Source organism: Orcinus orca, chromosome 17 (assembly GCF_937001465.1).
Source record: "Orcinus orca chromosome 17, mOrcOrc1.1, whole genome shotgun sequence".
Lineage (NCBI taxonomy): Eukaryota > Metazoa > Chordata > Mammalia > Artiodactyla > Delphinidae > Orcinus > Orcinus orca.
In genome coordinates this window covers 42,411,197-42,438,349 of record NC_064575.1, presented here as the reverse complement: position 1 = coordinate 42,438,349, position 27,153 = coordinate 42,411,197, and the positions used below count along the sequence as shown (strand labels likewise).

General features: G+C 35.0%; 1 protein-coding gene across 3 annotated transcripts in view; it reads left to right on the top strand.

The window, feature by feature from the left end:
• Positions 1 to 10,023: 10,023 nt before the first annotated feature.
• C17H8orf88 (chromosome 17 C8orf88 homolog) overlaps positions 10,024 to 27,153 on the top strand; it is a 40,442-nt gene continuing 23,312 nt past the window's right edge. Inside the window, exons 1-5 of one of the 3 annotated variants that reach the window (XM_049700302.1) lie at positions 10,033 to 10,179; positions 13,744 to 13,805; positions 16,747 to 16,845; positions 19,556 to 19,629; positions 26,888 to 26,960. In XM_049700302.1, coding sequence (XP_049556259.1) covers positions 16,773 to 16,845; positions 19,556 to 19,629; positions 26,888 to 26,960 — 220 coding nt within the window. In that variant the 5' untranslated portion in view covers positions 10,033 to 10,179; positions 13,744 to 13,805; positions 16,747 to 16,772. Of the gene's footprint in view, positions 10,285 to 13,743; positions 13,806 to 16,746; positions 16,846 to 19,555; positions 19,630 to 26,887; positions 26,961 to 27,153 lie in introns of all 3 variants that reach the window. The other 2 variants (XM_004283223.3, XM_049700303.1) reach the window with 2 other exon arrangements.

Here is a 27,153-nt window from a genome sequence, read left to right as displayed (position 1 = left end):
TTTAAAAAATAAGAGGTTTTTCTAAAATTGCCTTGAGATCTTACTCTAAAGTTTTCATGTTCAAGAATGCATATAATGTTCCTTTATGTAATATTCGCTTATGTTTTTTCCAGTATTTTCATGCTTTTATTTTAAAAATAAAGATTTTTTTATCCATTTGTAATATATTTGATTTATGAAATGAAAATCTAATTTGTTTATTTTCTTAATGGTTGATTAGTTGTAGCAGCATTGTATATTGAGTAATACATTCTTTCCCCAGTAACTTGAAATCCCACATTAAATTATATGCTACATGATTATATTCCTTTTGGAATATAACTCCATGATAGCAGGAACCTTGGTCTTATTTGCTGCTTTATTTCCAGCATTTAGAAGAATGCCTAGTGTGTATGTGTTCAATAGATACTTGTTGCATGAATGAATAAATGATTGAATGAATTGGTATGTTAAATTCTTAAATGTGCTTGGGTTTGGAATTTACGTTTGTTTCAGAATGTATAGGTAAATGTTTATATAATCTTATGCTAATGAAAAACTTTCTAAGTAGAAGCCCAAAGCAGATATTAATAAGAAAGAAATTCAACATCCATTTATGATAAAAACTCTCAACAAAGTGGGTATAGAGGGAACATACCTCAACATAATAAAAGCCATATATGACAAACCTACAGCAACATCATACACAACAGCAAAAATCTGAAAGCATTTCCTCAAAGATCAGGAAAAGGACAAGGATGTCCACTCTCACACTTCTTTTCAACATAGTATTGGAAGTCCTAGCTACAGCAATCAGACAAGAAAAGGAAATAAAAGGAATCCAAATTGGAAAGGAAGAAGTAAAACTGTCACTGTTTGCCAGTGACATGATACTATATATATAGAAAATCTTAAAGACACCACCAATAAACTACTAGAATAAATGAATTCAGTAAGTTGCAGGATACAAAATTAATATAAGGAAATCTGTTGAATTTTATACACTAAAAACAAACTATCAGAAAGAAAACAGTCCATTTACAATTGCATCAAAAAGAATAAAATACCTAGGACTAAATCTAACCAATCTTTTACAGAAGGTAAAAGACCTATACTCATTAAACTGACATTAATGAAAGAAATTGAAGACAACAAAACAAATGAAAAGATATACCATGCTCATGTATTGGAAGAATTAATACTATTAAAATGACCACAGATTCATTGTAATCCCTATCACAATACCAGTGACATTTTTCACAGAACTAGAAAAAATTATTCTAAAATTTGTATGGAAACACAAAAGACCCCAAATAGCCAAAAGAATCCTGCAGAAGAAGAACAAAACTGGAGATATCATGCTCCCTGGCTTCAAACTATACTACAAAGTTGCAGTAATCAAAACAGTATGGTGCTGGCACAAAAACAGACACACATTATCAATGGAATCAAAAATCAAGAGCCAAAAAAAAAAGAACCAAGAGCCAGAAATAAACCCACATGTATGGTCAATTAATCTACAACAAGGAAGGCAAGAATGTACAATGGGGAAAGACAGCCTCTTCAATAAATGGTGAACAGCTAGATGCAAAAGAATCAAACTGGACTACTTTCTCACAGCACATACAAAAATAAACTCAAAATCGATTAAAGACTTAAATGTAAGACCCCAAACCATAAAACTCCTGGAAGAAAACATAGGCAGTATGCTCTTTGACATCAGTCTTAGCAATGTTTTTATGGATATGTCTCCTTAGGCAAGGGAAACAAAATCAAAAATGAACAAATGGGACTACATCAAACTGAAAAGCTTTTTCATGGCAAAGGAAACTAACAACAGAACAAAAGGCAACCTACTGAATGGGAGAAGATATTTGCAAACAATATATCTAATAATAGGTTAATATCCAAAATATACAAAAAAAAACTCATAGTACTCAACACCAAAAAAAAAACAAAACAAAACAAAAATTGGGCAGAGGACCTGAATAGACATTTTTCCAAAGAAGACATATGGATGGTCAACAGACATATGAAGAGATGCTCAACATCACTAATATCAGGGAAAACTACAGGATATCACCTCACATCTGTCAAAATGTTTATTATAAAAAAAACAACAAATAGCAAGTGTTGGTGAGCATGTGGAGCAAAGAGAACCCTTGAGCACTACTGGTATGAAAGCAAATTGGTACAGATACCATGGAACACATTATGGAGGTTTCTCAAAAAAACTAAAAATAGAACTACCATAGGTTGCTGCAATTTTACTTCTGGGTATTTTTGTGGAGGAAACAAAAACATTAATTCAAAAGGTATAGGCAACCCTATTTTCAGTCCAGCATTATTTATGATAGCCAGGACATGGATGCAACCTAAGTGTCTATCAACAGATGAATGGATAAAGAAGATGTGGCATATATATTCAATGGAATATTACTTAGCCATAAAAAGGATGAAATGTTGCCATTTGTGACAACATGGATAGATCTAGAGAGTATTATGCTAAGTGAAATAAGGCAGACAGAGAAAGACAAATGCCATGTCATTTCACTTATATGTGAAATCTAAAAAACAAAACAAACATAACAAAGCAGAAACAGAGGCACAGATACAGAGAACAAAAAGGTAGGTTTGTGGGGGGATGGGTGAAATAGATGAGGGAGATTAAGAGGTACAAACTTCCCATTAGAAAATTAATAAGTCACAGGGATGTAATGTATAACATAGGGAATATAGTAAATAATGTTTAATAACAATATAGTGATAGGTGGTAACTAGATTTATCATGATGATCATTTTGTGATGTATTAAAATATCGAATCATGTTGTACACCTGAAATGCCATATTGTAAGTCAGTTATACTTCAATTAAAAAAATACATTAATAGGAAAGGATTAATAGATTGTATGATTAAAAGAAAAAAAATCATAAGTAAAGCCAAAAGACAAACTGGTGAAGATCTTTTCAAAATAGTATAAAGAATTACTTTTTTTAATACGGGAAGAGACTAAAGGCATGAAAAAGCAATTCACAAAAGAAGAAATACAATAATTAATAAACACCATCTTTTTAAAAAATTTGCTAATGATGAAAGACTATACGTTAAAAACTAAGAATTTCACCTACCATATTAACAAAAGTTAAAAAGCAGTAATATTCCTGCAATTTTGAAGATATGGGAAGGTACTCACACACACACACGAACACACACACACATTCTTTGACCTAGTTATTCTGTCTCTAAGAATTTATCCTAAAGGTGTTATGGATAAGATAACAAATATATATGTACAACAATGTTTATCACATTTTTATTTATAATGGGGGTTAAAAAGAAAAAAATGTCTAAAAATTCAATAATGTGGACTAGGTGAAATAAATTATGGTACACCTATACTGTAAAACAACAGGCAGTCATTAAAAATATGATGAAATTTTTCATCTGTTCAGTTGGAATGGTTTACAAAATATTGTGGGACAAAATCAGATCACAAATCAATATGTAGAGTATAATTCACTTTAAAAAAATGATTTTACATGTTATGTGTTGAAAAAACTAAGGAAAATTAAGCACTAAACATTAAGAATAGTTATCTATGAGTGATAGAAGATAAATGATTTTTACTTTATTTCTGTGCTAGATTAACTAATAGTTGGAAAGTGTTAAGTTTCCTTTTGCTAAACAGATAGGAATGCTAAGTGATGATCACATCAGTATTTGTTACATTGTCATTTGATTCTTGAGTTTTAAATTTATTAAAATCCAAACCAATGAGTTTCATCCATAAAACCTTAAGTTTTAAAGTTAACATATTATATATTTAAGCTTAGTCTTATATGAATTACCATAAATTTTTAATTAACTACATCCAAACTTATGACAGTTTATACTTAGCCTTCCAGTGACTAGTACAGAAGTAGAACACAGAAAGTGCTGGGAAAACATTACTGGAAAGAATATAACATAGCCACTCATCAGAAAAGGAAGTAACTCATCTCTGGGAAGAAAATAAAATATTTGCCCTAAGTATTCATTTCACAAAGAATAGAATACTCTAGTTTAAAAAACATTTTTTGATTTTATTATATCATTATTAATTTTATAGCATTTTATCTTAAATATTATTACATGTATTTATTTTCTTTTTTATAATTAACAAAATCATAGGAAATAAGTAGGAATATTACATATTAAATATAAGGAAATTGACATACAATGAATTTTAATTAATATAACTTCTCTTTCTTGTAATAGCAATATTTATTAAAATGATTGTTAAATAGCACAAAATGCTAAAAAAGGTTTGTAAAGGCTTTTAATTTTTAAATTTATTTTACATGTTCGGTTACAAATTTAAATAAATACTAAGGTTCTTTATGTTTGATAAATGCGCATGTGTTTGACCTTAGGTGGAATACCATTGAAAAACAAAAATGAGAAGCCTATATTCTTTTGGGACTGCCTCCCAAATAAGTTTTTAGGTAAGGCTAAATATCTGAATACAGTTTGTAATTTAACAGGTGAGAGTCTTTGATCCTCAACAGAGATAGTCTTCAGTTTTGTAAATGTAACTAAAACTCATTTAAGGTAACTTGCTAAAAAGGAAGTGATCACACACATTGCTCTGAAGTTTTTAAGTGTCTTATGTGTATGTGTAATGTTTGGATATAGAACTACTGTAAGTTCCCAGTGTTTAAATAAAATTTTCTGAAAAACCTTGCCACAGTGTCTGATACTCTATGCCAAATATACCATTGGCTTAAGATATTTGATATTTAAATAATCTTGGAGAAAATGCATTACATTTTCATTAGTCATTAAGCCTTTAGCAAGAATAAGCTTAGGAGATTTGTAGAGAATTCCTTAGATTATGTAACGCCTTATTTTTTCCTGGCCTCTTCCTACACACCTGCTGTATGACTCCTTCCTTTAAAAGTTCCTCTCTGCCTACCATCTGCCATCCCCAGGTCTTCTTTTACTCCCCCATAATTAATGCAGACTTCAGTATCTGGTTTTCATTCTTATCACATGCCATTGATTTAAATGTCAATGTGAATGGCCTCTCTAATACTCTGGTCTGGACTCATTTCTTTGATTCCCTCAAGTCCAGTGACCTTTATCTCCATTACACGTCTGCTATTCACCACTGTAGCTGCACTCTGGGCGCCCATAGTTAGAACCACTCCATCTCCAAACTCATACTCAGATATCCACTCTCTGAACATATGCTTCCTCTCTCCAAAATTCTGACCCTTTTTGTACTACCATTCCTGAATATCACCTTCAACACTTCTAATTTCTTGATTATTCCAATCTATCATCTTCTATATTTACCAATGAATCCCATAACCACAAATGCCACTACATATTTTTGATCTTTACCTTCAATTGCACCTCAACATTGTTTACCTGTCTTCAGCGCTCTCTGCAAATTTCCCACAGATACCATATGAAAACTTTAGTCCTAAAGCCCCTTACCACACTTTTCACAGAGACTCCCTTCCTCTTACAGTGGTTGTTTTCTTATTTCACCTATTCTTACCTTTGTTCCATTCCTCCACCTACACTCTAGATTCATTCCATTCCCTCATTCCTCCTCAGGGAACTCACAATATCTTTTCATTGTTTCTGAGATCCACCTGGCTGCCTAAATCGATAACTGGCATCACCATTTTTATTTCTCATCTCACACCCTCTACAATCCATCAGTTCTCCCTATTCTCTGAAGTATGTGCACGTCTCTTCATGGTTCCTCCCTATCTTAATTGTGGCTCTCATCAACATTTCCTGTAAAAGGCTATGAACAGGTCCCTCTGCTTCTATTTTTGCCTTGTCTGCTGCCTGTACCTCTCCTCAATCCATTTTCCACATTAGTCACCTAAGTGATTATTTTTTAGATGCACATAAGATCTTATCATACCCTACCTACAGTCCTTCAGCATCTCTCCACATGCTTATAAGGGAGATAAAAGGCTCTTCATTCTTCTTTAGCCTAATATTGAACCACTACCCAAGCAGTGTCTCATATTTTGTGTTTCTGCAGTATTGAATTACTGATAGTTTTTGGTATTGACTTCTGTTTTATTTCTATATGCCTTTGGACATGTCCTTCTGCCTGCAAGGAATATCCCTGTCTAACTTGGTAAACTCCTTTCTATCCTTGAAAATCCTCCTTAGGCATTACCTCCCCTGCAAACTCTTCCATGATCCTTCCTCTCCTCCTTTCCACCCAGACAGAATTCTTTCCTTGTACTACTTCTATTCCATGTAAATACTTCTGCCACATATACTACCCTCTATTGTACTTACAGGTTTATAGGTACTCTTAGACTATTGTTCTCTTCTTACTAGTTGTGCCTCAGTCATGCAAGTCGTATCTCAGTTTGGTTTTTATATCCTCAGTGCCTGGCACATAATAGGCATAGACTTTCAAAAAAAATTTTTTTTTTTTTTCTGAACTAAGCTGAGTGGAGCCAAATCGCTATTATAGCTTTTCATGCATTGTTTCAATGATTATCTGTATTTGGGGGTGTGTATATGTGTATCTTCCATAAAATGCTTTGTAGATGTTTGTGGAATAATAAGAGGAAGAATACTGACAGGAGGTTGGTAAGGAGATCATTTGGTAAACACTAGGTAATGCTACCTCTTCAGCTTTTCCCAACTCCCAGGCTTTCAGTAGAACTACACAGGCACACCATGAATGCCTTTATCTTAACAATTAGCTATTGAATTGGAATTGTCTCTGTAACTGCACCCTAACTAGACAGTATCTACCATGAGAACCAGAAACCAGTTTGTGTGCGTGTTACTTGTGCTCATACAAGGTTACTTGTGATCATACAAGGTTTTATTAACTAAATGTAAGGTATTGTGAAGGTAAAGTTAAATAAGCTAAGAAAATACAATTGTAAATAAAACCTCTACTTACAAGTAGTAAGACACATTTAACTCTTAATTATTATCCTTCTAATTGGGAACTGGGATTCCTATTTCCACTTTTGTATTTTCCTTGATACAGTCTCCAAACCTTTTTTTTTTGAACCAAAGTAAATATTTATTTACAATGAGAAAAACAATGCAATGACAACAGATTAAAAATTTTAAAAAGCTGACAAATACCACAAACATCAAAAAATCCAAAAAAATATTTTAAATTAACTGCCTGTATTTTTAGTTTTTTGATTGCCTCTTCATTTGAAAACAATTTTATAGTGCATTTTCTTTGTGAGAGTAAATAATTTGGTATTTTCTCCAGGATAGGCAATCAAAATTTATTTTTATTATTGAAAGTTTAGAAAAGTTAATTTCAGTAACAACTTGTAGTGTCAATTTTTAGTGTTGTTAAATTTGGGGAAACTTGTCATGAGTTTCTTATGTGAGCTCAATGATTTCAGGGCATTTCAAGTTTTCTTGGGCAGTGTAATTAGTATTTAAATTGCTCACTAACCTGTTGTTAAGCTCTTTTTGTAGATGTATATTATAAGTTCTGGATTATCCTTGTAGATGCCAATATTTCTTACCAAATCAACAAGAGATTTTTTAAAATTTCAATGTGTTTATATAATTTATTCTTCTTCATCAATTATCCAAAAAATTAGGAGTCTGCTTATTAACTATATTTAAAATGTATTTATACCTTGAAGTAGATTACTGATTTTGGTTTTATTTGAAAAAAAATTTTTTCTTCCATCTCACTTTTTTATCATAATTTCTATTGATTTCATTTAGTAATATGTAAAAACTAATTTTATTGTATGATGTATATATAATTGTATATGTTACATTGTTAAACATATTCCTCAAGAAGAAAACTTCTGTTTTGACTAGATTAATGAGAACTGAATCCTACACCTACAATTTTTTACATCTGGGGGTTGAAAGGATTTACTGACTTCATTATCCACAGACTTCTGGTGCTTCATGCCATAGGACATGTTCTTATCATGACACCTCCTCTGACCTGCACTTTAGTCTCTGAAGCCAGGTGAGCTGTCTCAGTGGAAGGTAAGAATGTTGCTGGAAGCCTTTTCTACACCTAAATAGCAATAACTTGACTATGCATGGAAGTGATTGTGAAACTCCACACCTTTTAAAATGGTAAATCCTACTATATTACTGTCCCACTTAAACACTTCAATGCTTCCCATTGCTCTTAAAATAAAATTCAGTCTCCTTACTGGAGCCTACAAAAAACTGTAGGATTTCAGCTTTTCCTGTCTCTCCAAACTCATCTTCAGCATTCTCTTCTTGCTTTCTATTCAACCATACTGGTCTTAATCAGTTTCTGAAATATGCTAAACTTTTTCTCACCCCAGGACATTAATACCTACAGTTCCCTTTCCCTAAATACCTTTTTCCTATTCTATATCAGCATTCAGCCCTAGCTTAGATGATCCCTTTTCAAAGAGGCATTTCATCTTCAGTTATCCCATTCCAGTCAAGCTTTCTTTGCCTTTACACAGCCTCCTTTGCAGTACTTGCCTTTTGAGTCCTCTTTCTAAATACTTTTTTCTGGAATGGGTTTTCTTAATCAGCATCCCTTTCCTAATGTTCCAATTTATCTATAACGTGTATGTATATGTTATATATGTATGGGTACATATTTTTTTGTGTGTGTACATAAAAAAGCTGTTTGAAAACCTCAACTTAAATATTCTTTTATAATCTCATATTTACAAGTCCCAGTTTGAACTCATCATTTCCCTCCTTAAACCTGTTCTGCCTCTTGTGTTCCCTATCTTATGTCATCACCACCTATTCACTTGTTCACCCAATTCAGAAACCCCGAGTCACCCTAGATTCTCTTCTTATTCACTCCTTCCACCCAGTCTGTCACAAAACTATTGATTTCACTTCAGCAGCATCTCTCAGATCTATCCCTTCTTCTTTGGTACTTATCTCAGACATCATTATTTTTTATTGGAGTTATTGCAGACACCCCCAGGGAAGCCTTCTGTGGCCTGTTTAATATTGCTATATCTTACACCCCACACACACAATCTGCCCTCCATAGTGCTGTGAGAACGACCCTTCCAATATTCAAAAAGATAAGTTATGAAAGATTCAAACTTTTGATTCATGTCCACTTCTTCTGTTTCCTTTCCACACTGTTTCCCCTACTCCAACTACTGTACGCCAGACAAGTTTTCTTTTCCCTTTGCACCGTCTCTTCTTCCTTGCCTTCTTCCTCCAGCCAGCTGGAAGAAACCAAGCATAAGCTGTTCCGAAAACGGCTCTAACATTCCAAGCCTAAGGGTCAGTTTAGGCATTCCTTACACTATGCTCCCAACTTAAATCTACTCCCCTATCGCAATACTTAGCACAGCCCACAGAATTTGTTCACCAGCCCAGGGGCCCACCGGATTGTGAGCCCTGTAATTACACCCGTGTTCACCCGTGTTCCGCCTCCACGTCCCCCTAGTATAGTGGTAGTACCAAGTGGGGACTCTCAAAAATAACAGTGAAAAATTGAGTAAAAGAATAAAAGTGAAAATTAAAAATAAAGGATTCGGATTCAGATGGAGTCGCCTCAACGAATTTTGTTCCTTTCAGGACGGCAGTCTGTGTGCGATATGTATTCCTGTCAGAAGTTAACCATTTCCCTTATTCCATAACAGCCCGAATCCTAGCACCACTTAGACTCAGGCCAGGGACAGCTGCCAGCGCCTGCGGGATCCGCCGGCAGCTCCGACGCGGGAGGGGCTCAGTCGTCACCTCACCGGAGGCCTCGCTCATAGAGGCTGCATAGCTCACAGACGCTGCCTGGAGTCCGCCGCCCGGCATCGCGCAGACGTCTCGTCTCGCGCCTCCCCGTGTCGGGCAAGCAGGACCGCCGGCTGGGGTCCCAAAGGCACCTCGGCGAAGCCTCCGCACCACGCGCGGCTCCCGAGAGGCTGCGCCCGCCCCTCGCGCCCTGCACATCCCGAGAAACGCACGCCGCCAGTTTAACGGTTCTGCTCCCGCCGGGCTGCGCCGCGCTCTGGGCCCCAGGCGCCCGAGGCCCCGCCCCGCGCCCGCCCAACGCCCCTGGGAGCCGCCGTCTGCCCCGCCCTCGTCGCCGCCACCCTGGGTCTGGAGCGGACTCGCGGCTGCAGCTGTTCACGGACGGGCAGCCCGGCGCTCGGCCGCCGCGTCTAGGGCTGAGCGCCGCGACGCGGCTGCTTGTCCCGAAATCCTCCCGGATCTTTAGGCGGTAGGTGGCCGGGGATGACGAGCCATACGGGGACAGAAGTCAGGTCCCGGGGTGTGAGGAGGCCAGTGGACGCCGTCTCCGAGGGAGGAAACGGGGGAAGTTGAGGTGAGGGAGAGAACCTCTGGGGTCAGTCGGCGCAAATCAGGCAGGGCCTCCACAGGGTCCCCAAGGTGGTTCTTAAGAGTGTGAAGGGAGCGAGCAGGTCGGAAGGAAAGGGGTGGGGGCCGGTGTGGAAAACCGGGCGAGGGACCAGTGGCCAAGGGAATTACACTGCTGAAGGGATATTGATAAAACAAAAACAAAACAAACACATAAAAAGCCCCGAAAAGGAAGTGCACATCGCCCGCTGTCCCAGGACCTGGTCCTAGGTAGTGGGATGGTTTGAAGACTGTTTCCCATGCCCTAGAATCATCCTTAATAATTTTGGGCAACAGTTTGTTTTTGTTTTTGAGATTACTGTAGTTGTTTTTATTAATAATAAATTAAATTCAATAAGAAAAGAAAACCCAGTAAGAATAAAGAAGCAAAAGACATGTGTGGTCACTTCACAGAAGGAAAGCAAATGGTTAATGAACGTATTTGAAGATGTTCTATGCAACTTGTATGTAAAGGTATTCTGTTTTACAAAAGTTGACATATAACATTATAATAGTTTCAGGTGTACAACATATTTGTATCAAAATTTTATAATTGCTGATATTTTAGCAAAACTAAAAAAAAAAAAAAACCTGAAAAAGGACAGTTACATCAGTTATGACAACCACCAACACCCATTACCTGGACAGTTTTATCCCACCTCAATGTTAAATTGTGCTTGTATTGAAAGATGCTTCACAGAGAAAACAAAAATTTTGGGTCAGAAAGCATGAAATGGAAAAATATAAGGGGACACTCTAGGCTTATAACTTTTTGATATTTTAGTTTTAATTTTTCCTGCATATGGCAACACGATTTGTGGAGTATAAAGTGTCTTTCATCATGTAAGTCATAATTAGTTTATCCTGTACTCCTCTATATTTCCTTTATGTTATTTTTCATCTATCAGGTTATCAGTTTCTGCTGTTTACTTACAAGCAGCATTTGGCTTTAAGGAATCCTAACTTTGTAAAAGAGATATTTTGAAGTTGAAAATTAAGATTAAATCCTATCTGGTATAATCCTATATGGGAAATATACATGAGGTAAATGAAAGCATGGTCTTTTCACTTCTTCTCTCAGCTTATTTCTTTAATTTTATATGCTTTTATTTCTTAATTGCAGCAGAACCATCAGCAGTTTCTAAAGAAATCTAGAATTTAAGTTGTAAATTTTAAGTATAATATTCAGCTTTTAAGTATAATACATATTATGTTTCATATATCTAATCCATTCTGTGGATTAGAATGGCAGTGTACCATGTCTGCAGAGTGAGGAAAGCATAGTAATCCCATAATTTATTTAGTAGTTGAAGAAAAATTGAAAATTGAGGAAATGAAAATTATTAGCACACACCACTTTATTCAGCAAGGTTTTATACATAAATGTTCCTTCTCATAATTAATTTTTTTTTCCATACAAATAGTGTCCACATGGAATAGTGGAGAGTGAGGTGTCTTTACTTACCAAACACACAAGTTTAGAGACAAGGGCGTGAACTTTATAGTCGGAACCTCATTTCTACCAATTACTAACCGTGTGAACTTGAGCACATCTCTTATTTTTCTTAGCCTCAGGTTTCTCATCTGTAAAGTAGCTAATAATGATTTTCTACAACAGTTAATGTATGGCTCAAAATTAAATGAGATAGTATATGTAAAGCATTTAACATGTAGTAGGATCTCAAAAAATGGAGTTTTAATTAAAAAAGAATAGGATATATTGGGTAAAGAAAATTTGCCCCAATTGATCAGTATATATACTTATCTCATGGTACTATATTTTAGAAAATTTTAGGTTAATTTGTAATTTCATAATTGGTGGGCCCTTATATTTAGTTTGATATATTTTTTTAAACAAACAACCTAAGAGATAGTTAGTATTCTAGATGAAGAATAGCACTTACACAGGTTTCCTGACTTGCAAACCAGTGTTCTGTTCATACCACTTGGCATTTTAAGATGATTTGTGTAAACTTGAAAAACAACTTTAGTTAGTAACCATTTCTCAGCATGTGTTAATATAATGAATTTTTGAGACATTGGATCAAAATGTCCTTTAAAAATATTTATACCACAAAACTATATATTTACATTTCAAAGACAACTTTATGACAGGCCCACTACTTGCTACCCAATGTTGTAGGTAGGGTTATGTTTTTTTTGCAACTGTTCTTTGTAACACTTGATATCATAAATGCCTAACCTAGGTAGCTTCAAAGGAAAGGAGTTCTACATTCAATGAGTGAGCAGACATTAGAGTTTAAGATTGAAGTTATTTTATATGCTGACTGTGTCGTTCAGCTGTCTTTATTTGTAACCCAGAGAATTAGGCTTTGGTTTGTGGAGCCCTGTCCTTCATAGATTCTGATCCTAGATCAGTTTTACAATAATTGCTTATTATTGTATAAGGTAAATACTTTTCCATTAATAACACTGTTTAAGACATGATGCTGTTATATAGTATGCATCCCAAACTTATTCCCTATAATGTCACTGTCTCTATGCAGACATAGTTTACTTTAATAATTTCCTTAACTGATGTGGATTTATGTATCTGGGGACTTTGCTGTAGTTTTCATACTACAAATTGAAAGGGTAGGTGGTACTGAAAAATCTTTTCGTTTGTTTGCTTGTTTATTTACATGTGTTGTAAAATCATATAAGAGTTCTGTAACTCCCCAACTCTTGAAAACTGTGGATTTGCATTGAATACTGGGGATTTGCATTGCTCAGCAACTGGAAAGACTTTACAACCTACCAACTCGATTTCAGCTGAGCAATGAAAAATAAAAAAGTGTGTGCCAAAGTACTCTATTGTATTCTTTTCATATGGGAAACAGGATGGAAAATTACTACTACTAGTATTAGTGTCCTAATTAAAATGGCTAGGATAAACATTAAATAATGCAATATTAGACTGTTCTTTGGTCCATATTAAAATATTCCCTTCCACATAGAAAATATTCAATAAATATTTGAAGTGGGTTTTTTTGCTACATATGCTTATAACTTTTTTTTTTCCTATTATATCAAAGTAGTGCATTAGTTTTGTTTAGAAGGTTGTTAATCACTGTGCTGAAATACCAGTTAACATACACATTACAAATCTAGATGGGTGTTAACTTAGAGTACTGGCTTGCATCTCTCCGAATTTCAAGAAAAAGTAACTATTTTGTGCTTAGTTATCATTGCTAACTTTGAGAGATTGTTTATAAATTTATGATTTTAACACTTGAATTATGTCCAAAGGCATTTTTTTAAGATGAAAGCATTTCTTTGGAGCATAAAGAAAGTGATTAACCCTATTTTATACTTAGGGAAACAGTCACTTAGACCAACCTCTGCTTAAAATCATGGGTTACAATCAATTTCTGGATGAGCAAGTGCAAAATCAGGTGGAGTTTTACTTTTGACTTTGTCTTGATAGGTATCAAAATTTGGAAAGCTTTTGGTCCATTCAGGCATCAGAAGATTTTCATTAAATAGGAGGTATTTAAATTTACAGATTTATTTAGTAAAACTAATTATGTTGCAGCTACTAAGATACAAAGATAAATAAAGCCTAGTTTTTTTGGCTTAAACTAACAGTCTAACCAATTAGGCATATAATAGATTTTTTGTATGATACATTTTAGAAAAATTAATAGGCAAAATATTGGGTTGGTCAAAAATTCATTCAGCTTTTTCATAAGAAGTCATGGAAAAACCCGAATGAACTTTTTGGCCAACCCAATATAATATGGACCACTGGTGGAAGAAAGAAAAATCATTATTGTTGCTACCACTATTGTTATTTTACTATCAACTATTTGTTAGGAACTAGAGAACTTCATGTGAACCAGTTTATTTAATGTTAGCGTTGAGACATGAGGATACTTTCCACGGAAGTAGAGGGAACTTGACCTTGGCTTTGAAGGATGAATAGCAATTTGGGAGAAGAGCAGCAGGGAGAGTGAGGGAACTCCAAACAGAGCACCTGAATATATATGATGAAACAAAATAACATTTATGAATTCAACAACTTATTGAACGTGTACTGTGTATTAGACACTGTGCTAGCCATTAGAGATATACCTGAGTGATAGAGCTATAATTTTATAGTCAGATAATAGGTATTTGAAACTAATGCAACACACTGGAAGAGGATACAGGGGTGATTTATGAGCACATAAGAAGGGTACTTAATGAAACTTGGACAGTTCTGCCTGTGTGGGAGGTGGAAAGAGAATATGGGGCTAGCTTGATCATAGCATCTTGTCCAAAAGCATGGGGATGAGCATACCCATCACTTTTTAGACTCATGACCTTGGGCAAGTTACCTGATTTCCCTAAGCCTTCTCTGTAAAATGAGGATAAAAAAATGATAAAATTGACATTTATTTAACTTTTACTATGTACCAGGCATTGTGCTAATGCTTTATACAGATTTTCTTTTTTAGTCTTCACATCAAACTTAGGAGATAGGGGTTATTGTTTTCCATAATTACATAACTAAGTGGTGGAGCTATGATAAGAACCTAGGTAGGCTGACCCAAGACCTGAGCTCTAGCTGTTAATAGTGCCTAATTTATAAAGTTGTTCTGAATATTAAATAATATGACATAGGTAAGTGGTTTACTGTGTATGACACATGGATGTTGGGTCCTGTTTCTGTTAATAATTCAGGAGGTGATGGGGTACTGAAGTTTTTTAAGCAGGTATGTGTGTAAGGAGATCATAGTTTGGAGACTATATTCACCCATTTGTTCAGCAGATGCTTGTTTTACACCTACTTTGGATCCAGTCCAAGTACTGAGTTAGTTGTAGGGGACACAGGAGGAATGAAAATATTGTTCCTCACTTTAAGAAGACTCTGTTCCTCACTTTTGCCTAGTATGGAAGACAAATCAGCCATTATAGTGTGGTATATAGTATAGTATAGTACAGTGTTCTCTAAGTGGCATGATAAGGGCATATTCACTGTGTCCCAGGTACATAGGTACATAGGGAGAGGGAGTATTTAAATCAGTCTAGGTGTTCAGGGAGATGAATTAAGAACTACTGTGGGACTAAAAGAGTAGTGGTGGGAGTAAAGAAAATATATTTTAGAGATATTTTGGAAGTAGAATGGATAGGAATTAGAGACTGATTATGGTGTGGGGGCTCTAATATAGACAAATTTAAGGTGTCTTTAACTGAGGGTGATATGAGGGAGTTGGTGATGACTTAAGGAATACAGGAGGAGGGACATCTTTGGAGTCAAAGTAATGAATTTGATTTTTTTTTATAGTAATAGCATGTATTTAGCACTTGCCTTGTGCCAAGTAGTCTTTTTTTTCTTCTTAACATCTTTATTGGAGTATAATTGTTTTACATTGTTGTGTTAATTTCTGCTGTATAACAAAGTGAATCAGCTATACGTATACATATATCCCCGTATCCTCTCCCTCTTGCATCTCCCACCCACCCTCCCTATCCCACCCCTCTAGGGGGACACAAAGCACTAAGCTGATCTCCCTGTGCTATGCGGCTGCTTCCCACTAGCTATCTATTTTACATTTGGTAGTGTATATATGTGAATGCCACTCTCTCACTTTGTCCCAGCTTACCCTTCCCCCTCCCCGTGTCTTCAAGTCCGTTCTCTACATCTGCATCTTTATTCCTGTCCTGTCCCTAGGTTCTTCAGAACCTTTTTTTTAGATTCCATATATATGTGTTAGCATATGGTATTTTTCTCTTTCTGACTTACTTCACTCTGTATGACAGACTCTAGGTCTGTCCACCTCACCACAAATAACTCAATTTCATTTCTTTTTATGGCTGAGTAATATTCCATTGTATATATGTACCACATCTTCTTTATCTATTCATCTGTCGATGGACGCTCAGGTTGCTTCCACGTCCTGGCTATTGTAAATAGTACTGCAATTTTGGATATGTTAAACTTGAGGTACCTATAGTAAAATATAAATGGAAATATCTTTTGGCAATTAGAAAGATAAAACTGGAATTTAAAAGAGAGGTAGATGCTGGATGTGTAAATTAGGGCATATTTATCATGCAGATAGGTATTTGCAATCATAAGAATAGGTGAGAGTAGCTAAGAGGACCAAAGCCAAATTTGGACGAATCCCTAAGTTTATTTGGAGAAAAGTAGGAATCAGCTAAGGAAGTTAGAAGAGGCAGTCAAAGAAATAGGAAACAAAACTTAAAGAAAAGAGTCAGGAGAGTTAAGGGAGGAAAATGTTTTAAAGAGGGAATATTCAGTTGTGACAGATGCTGTAAAGGGGTCTATGGTTTGTTGCATGTTATTTTAAATGCTTTGTTTTGTGTTTTCCACCTTAACTTATAAAATAGTTCTCTTCAAATGAATGTCGTGGTTATTTGTATATATGTTAAAGCAACTTGATTATCTTGTCTAGAAGATAAAATGTATTTTTCCCGCCTAAAGTATGGAACCTCAAGGTCTTTGAGACAATGGAAACCAAAAAATTGATTGGTAAACCACTTCAACCAGCAAGACCTGTTCGTCATCTGACTTCTCCTCCTGGTGAGTAATCTAGGGTACACATTTTAAAAAATTAATTGGTTAATGGCTAATTAGTATTTGAAAGGCCAAATAATATATAAATAATATGTATATACAATATATAAGTAAATAAATATATAAATGGTGGATGTTTAAAAAATAATGAAAACCAATGATCTCCACTGTTTGAAGAATTTAGAAGTATTACCAAAGAGAAGGATTCTTTTTTTATTGAAATATAGTTGATTTACAATATTGTGTTAGTTTCAGGTATACAGTAATGATTCAGTTATATACATATATATATATATATATCTTCAGATTATTTCCATTATAGGTTATTATAAGATTGAATATAGTTAATTGTGCTATACAGCAAATCTTTGTTGCTTATCTATTTTGTGTATAGTAGTTTGTATCTGTTAATCCCGTACTCCTAATTTATCCCTCTGCTCCTCCCTTTCCCATTTGGTAATCATAAGTTTATTTTCTATGTCTGTGAGTCTGTTTTATAATAGATTCATTTGTATTATTTTTTAGATTCCACATGTAAATGGTATCATATATTTATCTTTGTCTGATTTACTTCACTAAGTATAATATTTTCTAGGTCCATTCATGTTGCTGCAAATGGCACTATTTCATGCTTTTTTATGGCTAATATTCCATTGTGTATATATCACATCTTCTGTTGATGGGAACTTGGGTTGTTTCCATATCTTGGCTATTGTAAATAGTGCTGCTATGAACATTGGGATGCATGTATCTTTTTGAATTAGAAATTTTGTCTTTTCTGGATATATACCCAGGAGTGGGATTGCTAGATCATATGTTAACTCTATTTTTAGTTTTTAAGGAACCTCCATACTGTTTTCCATAATGGCTGCACCCATTTACATTCCCACCAACAGTGTAGGAGGGTTCCCTTTTCTCCACACCCTCTCCAGCAATTATTATTTGTAGGCTTTTTTTTTTTTTTTTTTGTGGTATGCGGGCCTCTCACTGCTGTGGCCTCTCCCATTGTGGAGTACAGGCTCCGGACGCGTAGACTCAGCGGCCATGGCTCATGGGCCCAGCCGTTCTGCAGCAAGTGGGATCCTCCCGGACCGGGGCACGAACCCGTGTCCCCTGCATCGGCAGGCGGACTCTCAACCACTGCGCCACCAAGGAAGCCCTATTTGTAGGCTTTTTGATGATGGCCATTCTGACCTGTGTGAGATGATACCTCATTGTGGTTTTGACTTACATTAAGAAAATTTTTAATGGTCTACCAGACCAGCAAAGGTGGGAAGAACCTGTGTATTTTTTTTGCCTGAGAGCAACTTGTGTATCTTTTTTTTTTCATGTCTCATTTTCATGGTTAACAACTGGCTTCTGCTCAGAATGATACTCTCAATACAAACTGTGTCCTGTGATTATGATCACTGCAGAGCAGTCATCTGGAGAGAGCATTAGACTTTAAAAAATATACCTAATTGAAAAAAATTAGTACCAAGCAACACTTACAGATTAAGGCTGTGCTTGAGCTGGAACATAAAATCTAATTTTTCAGGAAATCTAAATTTTCTAAAATATTTTCTTTTGCCCATAAAACTAAACTTTTGGACAAATTCTTGAAATACTTGGTATTTAATTTCTAAATTTTTTATTATTATTTTCATTACTAGTATATATATTTATATTTTATGTATATTTATCTATACATATATACATAAAATATAAAAGTTATTTAAATTCTGTTTAGTCCATGTGTTCAACTGAATAACTGGCTACTTAGAAAAGGGAAAATATAGCCCTTTTACTGGGTACAAAGATGAATGAGAAAATATAGAAATGACACAGCTCCTCAGTCCTCCATTTTTTCTCCTATCTTTGGTTCCTACAAAGAAGATTGTCTCTACTTTGGTAATGTTTCCTTTGAAGATGGCTGTGACTTAGGACAGACAAAATGAAATTAAGGGATCTCCTGGACCATAGTTTAGCAATGCTGAAGCTGTATCCTTCTGGTGCACTGAAGAAGCAGTTGTGTAGGGCGAAGTCTCAGATTTTTTCCTAAAGCGAGGGAAATAAAACCATTGGCAGCCGCTTCTTTCTGTGACTAGCCTTTTTACAGTACTCGTCCCTCCCTCATTTGTACAGGTTCAGTTTTCCACTGATCCTTTCCCTTGAAGGCTATTTCAGGGGTAGGTAGGAGTGGGCTGGTAGCCCTGATCTCTCATTTAATTATATCCTCTTAAGATCTGGACAGGAGTAGGGGTTTATTAAGCAGAAAAGTTAAGTAAATCAGAAATTAATTTTAGCCTTTCTCAGCATACTTCTGTACTCTCTGGACAACTCACATCCTCAAAGAAATCTACTTTTTCTTCAAGACCCAGATTGAATTATTTCTTTTCGTGAAGCCTTAGTTGATACCCCCAAAGCCCACTCTACTCTCCCCTGGTATCTTCTCTGTACCTGTCACATAACTTATTTTTATTATAGTCATTATTTATGAGCTTCTTTTTTAAAAATAAGCTATGAACTCTTTTATCTCTGAGCTTTTTTCATGCTTATAAACCCACCTCCTAACATGGTGGCTGACATTTCATTGTGTTGAGTAAATGAACTATCAGAAAACATTTCAAAACAGTGCCTAGAATATCCTAGGTACTTAAGGTTTTTAGGTGGTGGTATACCATTTATTGAAGTAATAGATATTTAAAACGTTTTTTTTTTTTTTCTCTCCTAACAGGAACAGTATTCCCTTTCAACTTCCAAAACGAATATCCATGCAACACCCAGTACTTACAAAGTGGAGTTAGCAGAGTAAGTCTTAGAAGTTATGATAAAATAAAGCATTACGACTGGAAAGTAACATTTGTTAGATGGCTGTTGTGTGCCAGGTACTATACTAAGTGCTTTATATACTTTTTAAAAGTTATGATCTATTTCAAGCATATATTAAAGAGAATAAACACTTATTAATACCCATTGCTCACCGTTTTCAAATCTAAATATTTTATTTTATTTGTTTTAGAATATGTTAAAGCAAAAAACCTTACAGGTAAAATTTTAAAAACCTATATATCCCTGCACCGTCCCATTTCCTTCCCATACTTCCCCAAGATAACTGTCCTCAATTTATTATTGTTTTCGTGAATGTATTAGTACTTTTGCTATAACAAATAGAATTGTTTTAACTGTTCTACAATTTTATATAAATAATATTTTACCTACACATATTCTGCTATGTTTTTTCACATTTAGGTTTATATTTAAAATTTTCTAATTTAATTTTTTGACTAAATAAAATAGTCACAAATTTAAAAATTCAAAATATACAACATGACATTTAGTGAAGTTTCCCTCCAATCTCTATCCCCCGGTCACCTATTTCCTCTGATCAGAAGTAACCATTGTACCCCTTTCTTATCTAGAAACTTTCAGAAATACATTATGCATAGACAAGCATAAATATATTTACAAATGGAATACTAGGCAACTGTTAAAATGAGTAAAGCAGTTCAATATGTGCTGATACAGAATAATCTCTTTATATATATATATTAAGCTACCACATTTCTTGTTCCATTTTCTGTCATGGGCATGACACTTGTTTCTGTTTTATAATAGAAATAGAAATATTTTATAATAAATGCTACAATAAACACCCATCTATATGTTATGTTTAATACATGTTTGAGAGGTTCTCAGTAGTATAAACCTGGAGTAGAATTGCTATATACTGTCAAATTTCTCTCCAAAGTGATTTGTACAAGCAATGCATGAAGTACTCTGATTTTTCTGCATCCTTACCCTGTTATTGTCAGACTTTCACTCTTTTTTTTTTTTTTGCGGTACGCGGGCCTCTCACTGTTGTGGCCTCTCCCGTTGCGGAGCACAGGCTCCGGACGTGCAGGCTCAGCGGCCATGGCTCACGGGCCCAGCCGCTCCGCGGCATGTGGGATCTTCCCGGACCGGGGCACGAACCCGTGTCCCCTGCATCGGCAGGCGGACTCTCAACCACTGCGCCACCAGGGAAGCCCGTGACTTTCACTCTTTTTTCATGTTTAATGGGTGAGAAATGTATCTTGTCGGTTTTAATTTTTAATTCTTTATTACTTTGAGTGCAGCATCTTTTCTTATGTTTAATTTGGCCATTTGGTTTTTCTCTTTTGTGAATTATCAGTTCATATCATTTGCCCATTTCTCTTTGTCTATGAGAGAATTGTTTTTTGTGTGTGTGTGTGTGTTTTTCAAACTTTAAAATTTTAATGTAGTCATATTTTAAATTTTTTATGATTTCATTCTTTGTGTCATTGTTTATGAAGTTTTCTCATCCCTAAGATCAAAGGATATTTTTCCTACATATTCTTCAAAAAGATTTAAAGTTTTGCTTTAATATTTAAGTGTATAGTCTACCTGAAGTTAATTTTTGTATGATATAGATAGAAATCTATTTTTTTCATATAGAAGACCAGTTGTAAAGCACAATTCATTGAATGATCTATTCTTTCCATTCAGATTTATGCCATCTTTACTGTATAAGTTTTCAGATAAATAGGGCCTGTTTCTGGACTCTTAATTCTTTTCCATTGATCTATTTGTGTATCTCTGTGTCAGTACCATGATATCTTAATTACACTTGCTTTATATTAATTTTTTAAGCCATTGTAATGTTTTGTTTTATCTGTTCCAGTAGTTAGCATTTCCCTAATTAATACAATAATAATATTCATACCTCTCTTTGGAACCCTTGACCTTCTTTTAGAAACTTTATAAGTAAAAAAGAGTATATTAATATTGTAAATTTTATAGAGAAAAATCAGTTAATTAGATATACTTCTAAGTTTAAAATTTTGTCTGCTGCTTCAGTTATAATGCAAAAGTGACCAGACTCTATGTCAGAGATATATCACATAATTTATAATGAAGGACACTTTTTACTAACTCTCTGTATTTTTTTAAACCAACTTTATTAAGGTATAATTTACATACAGAAAAATGAACCCATTTGTTCAAAGAGTTTTGATAAATATATACCTCATGTAACTAACCCCACAATGAAGCTATAGAGCTGTAGTTTCATCTTCCCCCAAAATACTCTTTTATTCCTTTATAGTCATTCACCATCCCCACTTCCACTAATCCTAGTGCTCCCTCCTCCAGGCATCTGCTGATCTGCTTTCTTTAACTATACATTAGTTTTGGCTGCTCTAAAATTTCATATAAATGAAATCACACAGTCTATATTCTTTGGTGTTAAATTTTTTTTTGCGGTACGCGGGCCTCTCACTGTTGTGGCCTCTCCCGTTGCGGAGCACAGGCTCTGGACGTGCAGGCTCAGCGGCCATGGCTCACAGGCTTAGCCGCTCTGCGGCATGTGGGATCTTCCCAGACCGGGGCACAAACCCATGTCCCCTGCATTGGCAGGCACTCTCAACCACTGCACCACCAGGGAAGCCCTGGTGTTAGATTTTTTTTGCTCAGCATAATGTTTTTGAGATTCTTCCATGTCCTTGTAGATAGCAGTAGTTGGTTTGTTTTTAATTTGGAATAGTTTTCTGCTGTGTGAATATAGGACAATTTATTTATTCCTCAGTTGATGGACATTGGATTGTATCTAGTTTTGGGATATTATGAATAATGCTGCTGTGGATAATTGTGTTCACGTCTTTGTGCGGACATGCACACAATACCCAGGAGTGGAATTGATGGATCATATGTTAAGTTGGTTTAGAAACTGCCAAAATGTTTTCCAAAGTGGTTGTACCTTCTTACATTCCCACTAGTAGTGTGTGAGGTACCAGTTGCTTCACATCCTTGTCAACACTTGGTATAGTCAGTCTTCATTTTTAGCCATTTTAGTGTGTGAGTAGTTGTATCTCATCGTATTTTATATTTGCATTTTCCTAATAATTAATGAGATTGAGCATTTTATCATGAGTTTATTTATCATCTGTAGTTTTCTTTTTTCTTTTTGGTGTCTGTTCAGATCCTTTGCATGTTTCTAATATTTGAGTTGTCTTTTTATTCTTTTATTTTAAAAAATTATTTTAAAAGATAATATACAAAAGCAAATCACTATATCCTATATGTGTGAATTTATTTCTAAACTCTATTATGTTCTACTGATTTATATGTCTGTTTTTTTCTATTGAGATATAATTGACATATAATGTGTAAGTTTAAGGTATAGAATGTGATGATTTAATACATGTGTATGTTGTAAAATGTTTACCACAATGGGTTCAGTTAACATATCCTTCATTTCACATAATCACTATTTTGTTGTTGTTGTTTTGTTGTAGTGAGAACATTAAGATATACCCTCTTAGCAGCTTTCAATATACAATATAGTATTGTCAAATATAGTTATCATGCTATATACTAGATTCCCTATATGTCTATCTCTTGGTCACCATCACACTTTACAGACTGCTGTAGCTTTCTGATAAGTCTTGAAATCGAGTAATGAAAGTTCATTAACTTTATTCTTTTTCAAATTTGTTATTCTGGGTCCTCTGCATTTCCATATAAGTTTTAAATGAGGCTGTCAATTTCTACAAAAGAGCCTATTGGAATTTTGATTGAGTTTAAAAATTAATTTGAAAAGAATTAACATCTTAATTTTGAGTTTTTGATCCATAAATATGACATTTCTCTCTGTGCTTTGTTTTTTTCAGCATAGGGGTCTTGAGCATCTTTTGTCAAATTTATAAGCATTTTGTATTTTTTGATACTATTGTTAAGTGGTATTTTTTGTAAATTTCAAATTCCACATCTTGGATACTAGGATATAGAAATACTATTGATTTTTGTATATTGACCTTGCTAAACTCACTTAGATCTCATAGCCTTTTTGTAGTGTATTCCCTCCCATTCTTGCTCTATTGTCATAATTTTACTTTAGCTTGTGCTATAAATACACAGCACATTGCTACTATTTTTGCTTTTGTATATTATATTTTAAAATAATTTTTTAAAATAAAAGAATTAATTTTATTTTACCTTCATTTATTCCATTTCCAGCACTCTTAATTTCTTTGTGTAAATCCATGTTTATTACTGGTATTATCTTTCTTCTGCCTGAACAACTTCTTTTAATCTGTTTTTTTAAATTATTACCTCATAAATAAGCACTTGAAAACTTTGGCTTAACAACAACTTATTATCTTTCATGGGTCTGTGGGCTGACTGGTCTTAGGTGACCATTTCTCAAAGATGTGGTTGCAATCAGATAACATCTAGGTCTGGAGTGCTTTAAAGTCTTGACTGGACTGGATGGTCAAATGGCTCACTCACATGGCAGGTAGTTAATGCTGGCTGTTGGTTTAGAGTTTAGCTGCCCCTGTAGACTGGAAGGGGCACCTACAAATGACCTCACCAAATGGCTTGGGCTCTTTACAGCACCACATCTGGATTTCAAGACTAAGGCCTGGAAACCAGCAGGGGCCTGTCATATTAGATTGGTCTGAGCAATCATAGAGCTTGCGCAGATTCAAGGGGAGGAGATAAAAGAATGTCAAGAATTTGTGGCCATCTTTGATCTGTTTAAGAATAATATGAATTTCCCTTCATCTGTATTACCAATTCATGGCCTTCACCCATTCTTTTTATTTATTTATTTATTTATATTTTTTAATTAAAAAAAAGTTTTATTGGGGTATAGTTGTTTTACAACGTTGTGTTAGTTTCTGCTTTATAGCGAGTGAAGTGGAGTTCCCTGTGCTATACATCAGGTTCTCATTAGTTATCTATTTTATATGTATTAGTATATATATATATGTCAATCCCAATCTCCCAATTCATCCCACTTCCTCCTTCCCCCTTGGTGTCCATACATTTGTTCTCTACAACTGTGTCTCTGTTTCTGCCTTAGAAACAGGTTCATCTGTACCATTTTTCTAGATTTTCTCTTTCTGACTTACTTCACTCTGTATGGCAGTCTCTAGGTCTGTCCATGTCTCTACAAATGACCCAATTTCGTTCCTTTTTTATGGCCGAGTAATATTCCATTGCATATATGTGCCAGTCTCAGAGACCTCTGGGACAATATTAAATGCACCATTCTTTTTTATAGACTTTTTCCCCATTGTTTCCTAGGAGCTCCTTTATACTACAGAAATTAGTTCTTTATGAGTTACAGTATTTTTCCGGTTTACATTTTGCCTTTTGAGAGTGTTTATAAATCTTACTCTTTAAATTTTCATCCTAGGAATGGATGTTGATATGAATTTGTCTCTTCCTGTTCTCCTTCCTTATCTCAGTGGTGTACATTTGTTTAAGATAAGTGACAGGGTCTGGGAACATTTTTGCTATAAAAATGAAAAGGCTAAATAGAATATCTAGGTGTGCAGATTGGGTATTTCACCACAAATTGCAAAGAACCTTGACTTGAAAAAAAAATGGTGTTTATTTTGCTTTACTCAAGCCTAGTCAACATTTTTCGTTTCCTAAACTAGCCATATTATCCCATGTTTTGCAGCTCAAAGGCTGCTTTTCTTCCATAAACATTCATTTTTCACCGGTCAGCCAGCCTAACTCCTGTTAATCCTGTAAGTGTTGTTTAAGCATCACTTCCTATGTAAAGTGTTTCCTGAAATTTCTAAGTCAAATTTGATACCCCTTCCTTCCATTGCACCTTCTGCATATCGTTATTATAGAACTTCTCAAGTTTTATTGTCATTTAGTGTTTTATTTTTCTGTCTACCTTTTAGTTTGTGATCCCTCCAGAAACATATACTGGAATGTCATGTTCATCTTTTTTTTTTTTTTTTTGCGGTACGTGGGCCTCTTACTGTTGTGGCCTCTCCTGTTGCGGAGCACAGGCTCCAGATGCGCAGGCTCAGTGGCCATGACTCACAGGCCTAGCCACTCTGTGGCACGTGGGATCTTCCCAGACCGGGCACAAGCCCGTGTCCCCTGCATCAGCAGGCGGACTCTCAACCACTGCGCCACCAGGGAAGCCCTATGTTCATCTTTGTATTCCCAATACAAAGCACAGTGCCAGTCATGTAGTAGGCACTCTGTGTTTGTTAAATGAGTGGGTTTAATAGGGCCACTGCTATCCATTTGGTGCCTTTACAAGAATTAGAAGAAGAACAAAAAATTATATAAAAATACAGATTTTGTTAGAATAAGATACCTTGCTGCCACCTGCTAGGATATCTGCCACATCTGTGCTGTGAATGGTACCCCTTTAGATCCACATTCTTCATGACTATATGCAGTAGCCCTGAGTTTCAAAAGCTAGCTTGACTACCTCTTATCTATGTACTTTTGGATTTGTTACTAAACACTTTTTGTCTTGATTTCCCTTGCCTGTAACATGGTGATCATAACACTTTCTTTATTTCCTTGTAAGATTATGACAGTTAAATGAGATAAGACATAGATAATCACCTTATAAAATATTAGTAGGTGTACTTTCATACATGCTATGAAAGATTTGAAATAATCTACATTTTCAGTTGTTAATATGTGCAGGCACGACAAAGTAAATTTACTTTTTTTCAGCTTTATTGAGATATGATTGACAAATACAAATTTAATCTATTTAGGTTGAACAACATGATTTTTTTTAAAAGTTATGCAACCTGATGATGTAATATACATACATATTGTGATATGATTACCACAATCAAATTAATTAACACACACAATTTATATGGAAACACAAAAGACCCCAAATAGCCAAAGCAATCTTGAGAAAGAAAAATGGAGGTGGAGGAATCAGGTGTCCTGACTTCTGACTATACTACAAAGCTACAGGAATCAAAACAGTATGCTACTGGCACAAAAACAGAAATATAGATCAATGGAACAGGATAGAAAGTCCAGAGATAAATCCACGCACCTATGGTCACCTAATCTATGACAAAGGAGGTAAGCCTATACGATGGAGAAAAGACAGTCTCTTCAATAAGTGTTGCTGGGAAAACTGGACAGCAACATGTAAAAGAGTGAAATTGGAACACTCCCTAACACCATACACAAAAATAAACTAAAAATGGATTAAAAACACAGTGTTAGATAAAATTTTAAAATCTTAGATAAAAAGTGTATTTTCTTCTTTCAATAGTGTAAGACGAGTGGAATGCAAGCCTTTTCTCAAGGTCTTAATGAACAACAACATCAGTCTCCAGTTAAAAAAGGTAAATTTTTATCATAATTCTCAACTTTCATAAGAGAGTTTTAGCACTCATGTAAAGTTAATATTTGCTTAGCTGCCAACCTTAGGTACATAAGAAATTTTATTATATTCTTTTGGTTGATTTCTGTCTATATTTGGTTATAGGTTTGACTGCTCTAAAGGGGAGACCACAATAACAGTGACTGAAACAAGAT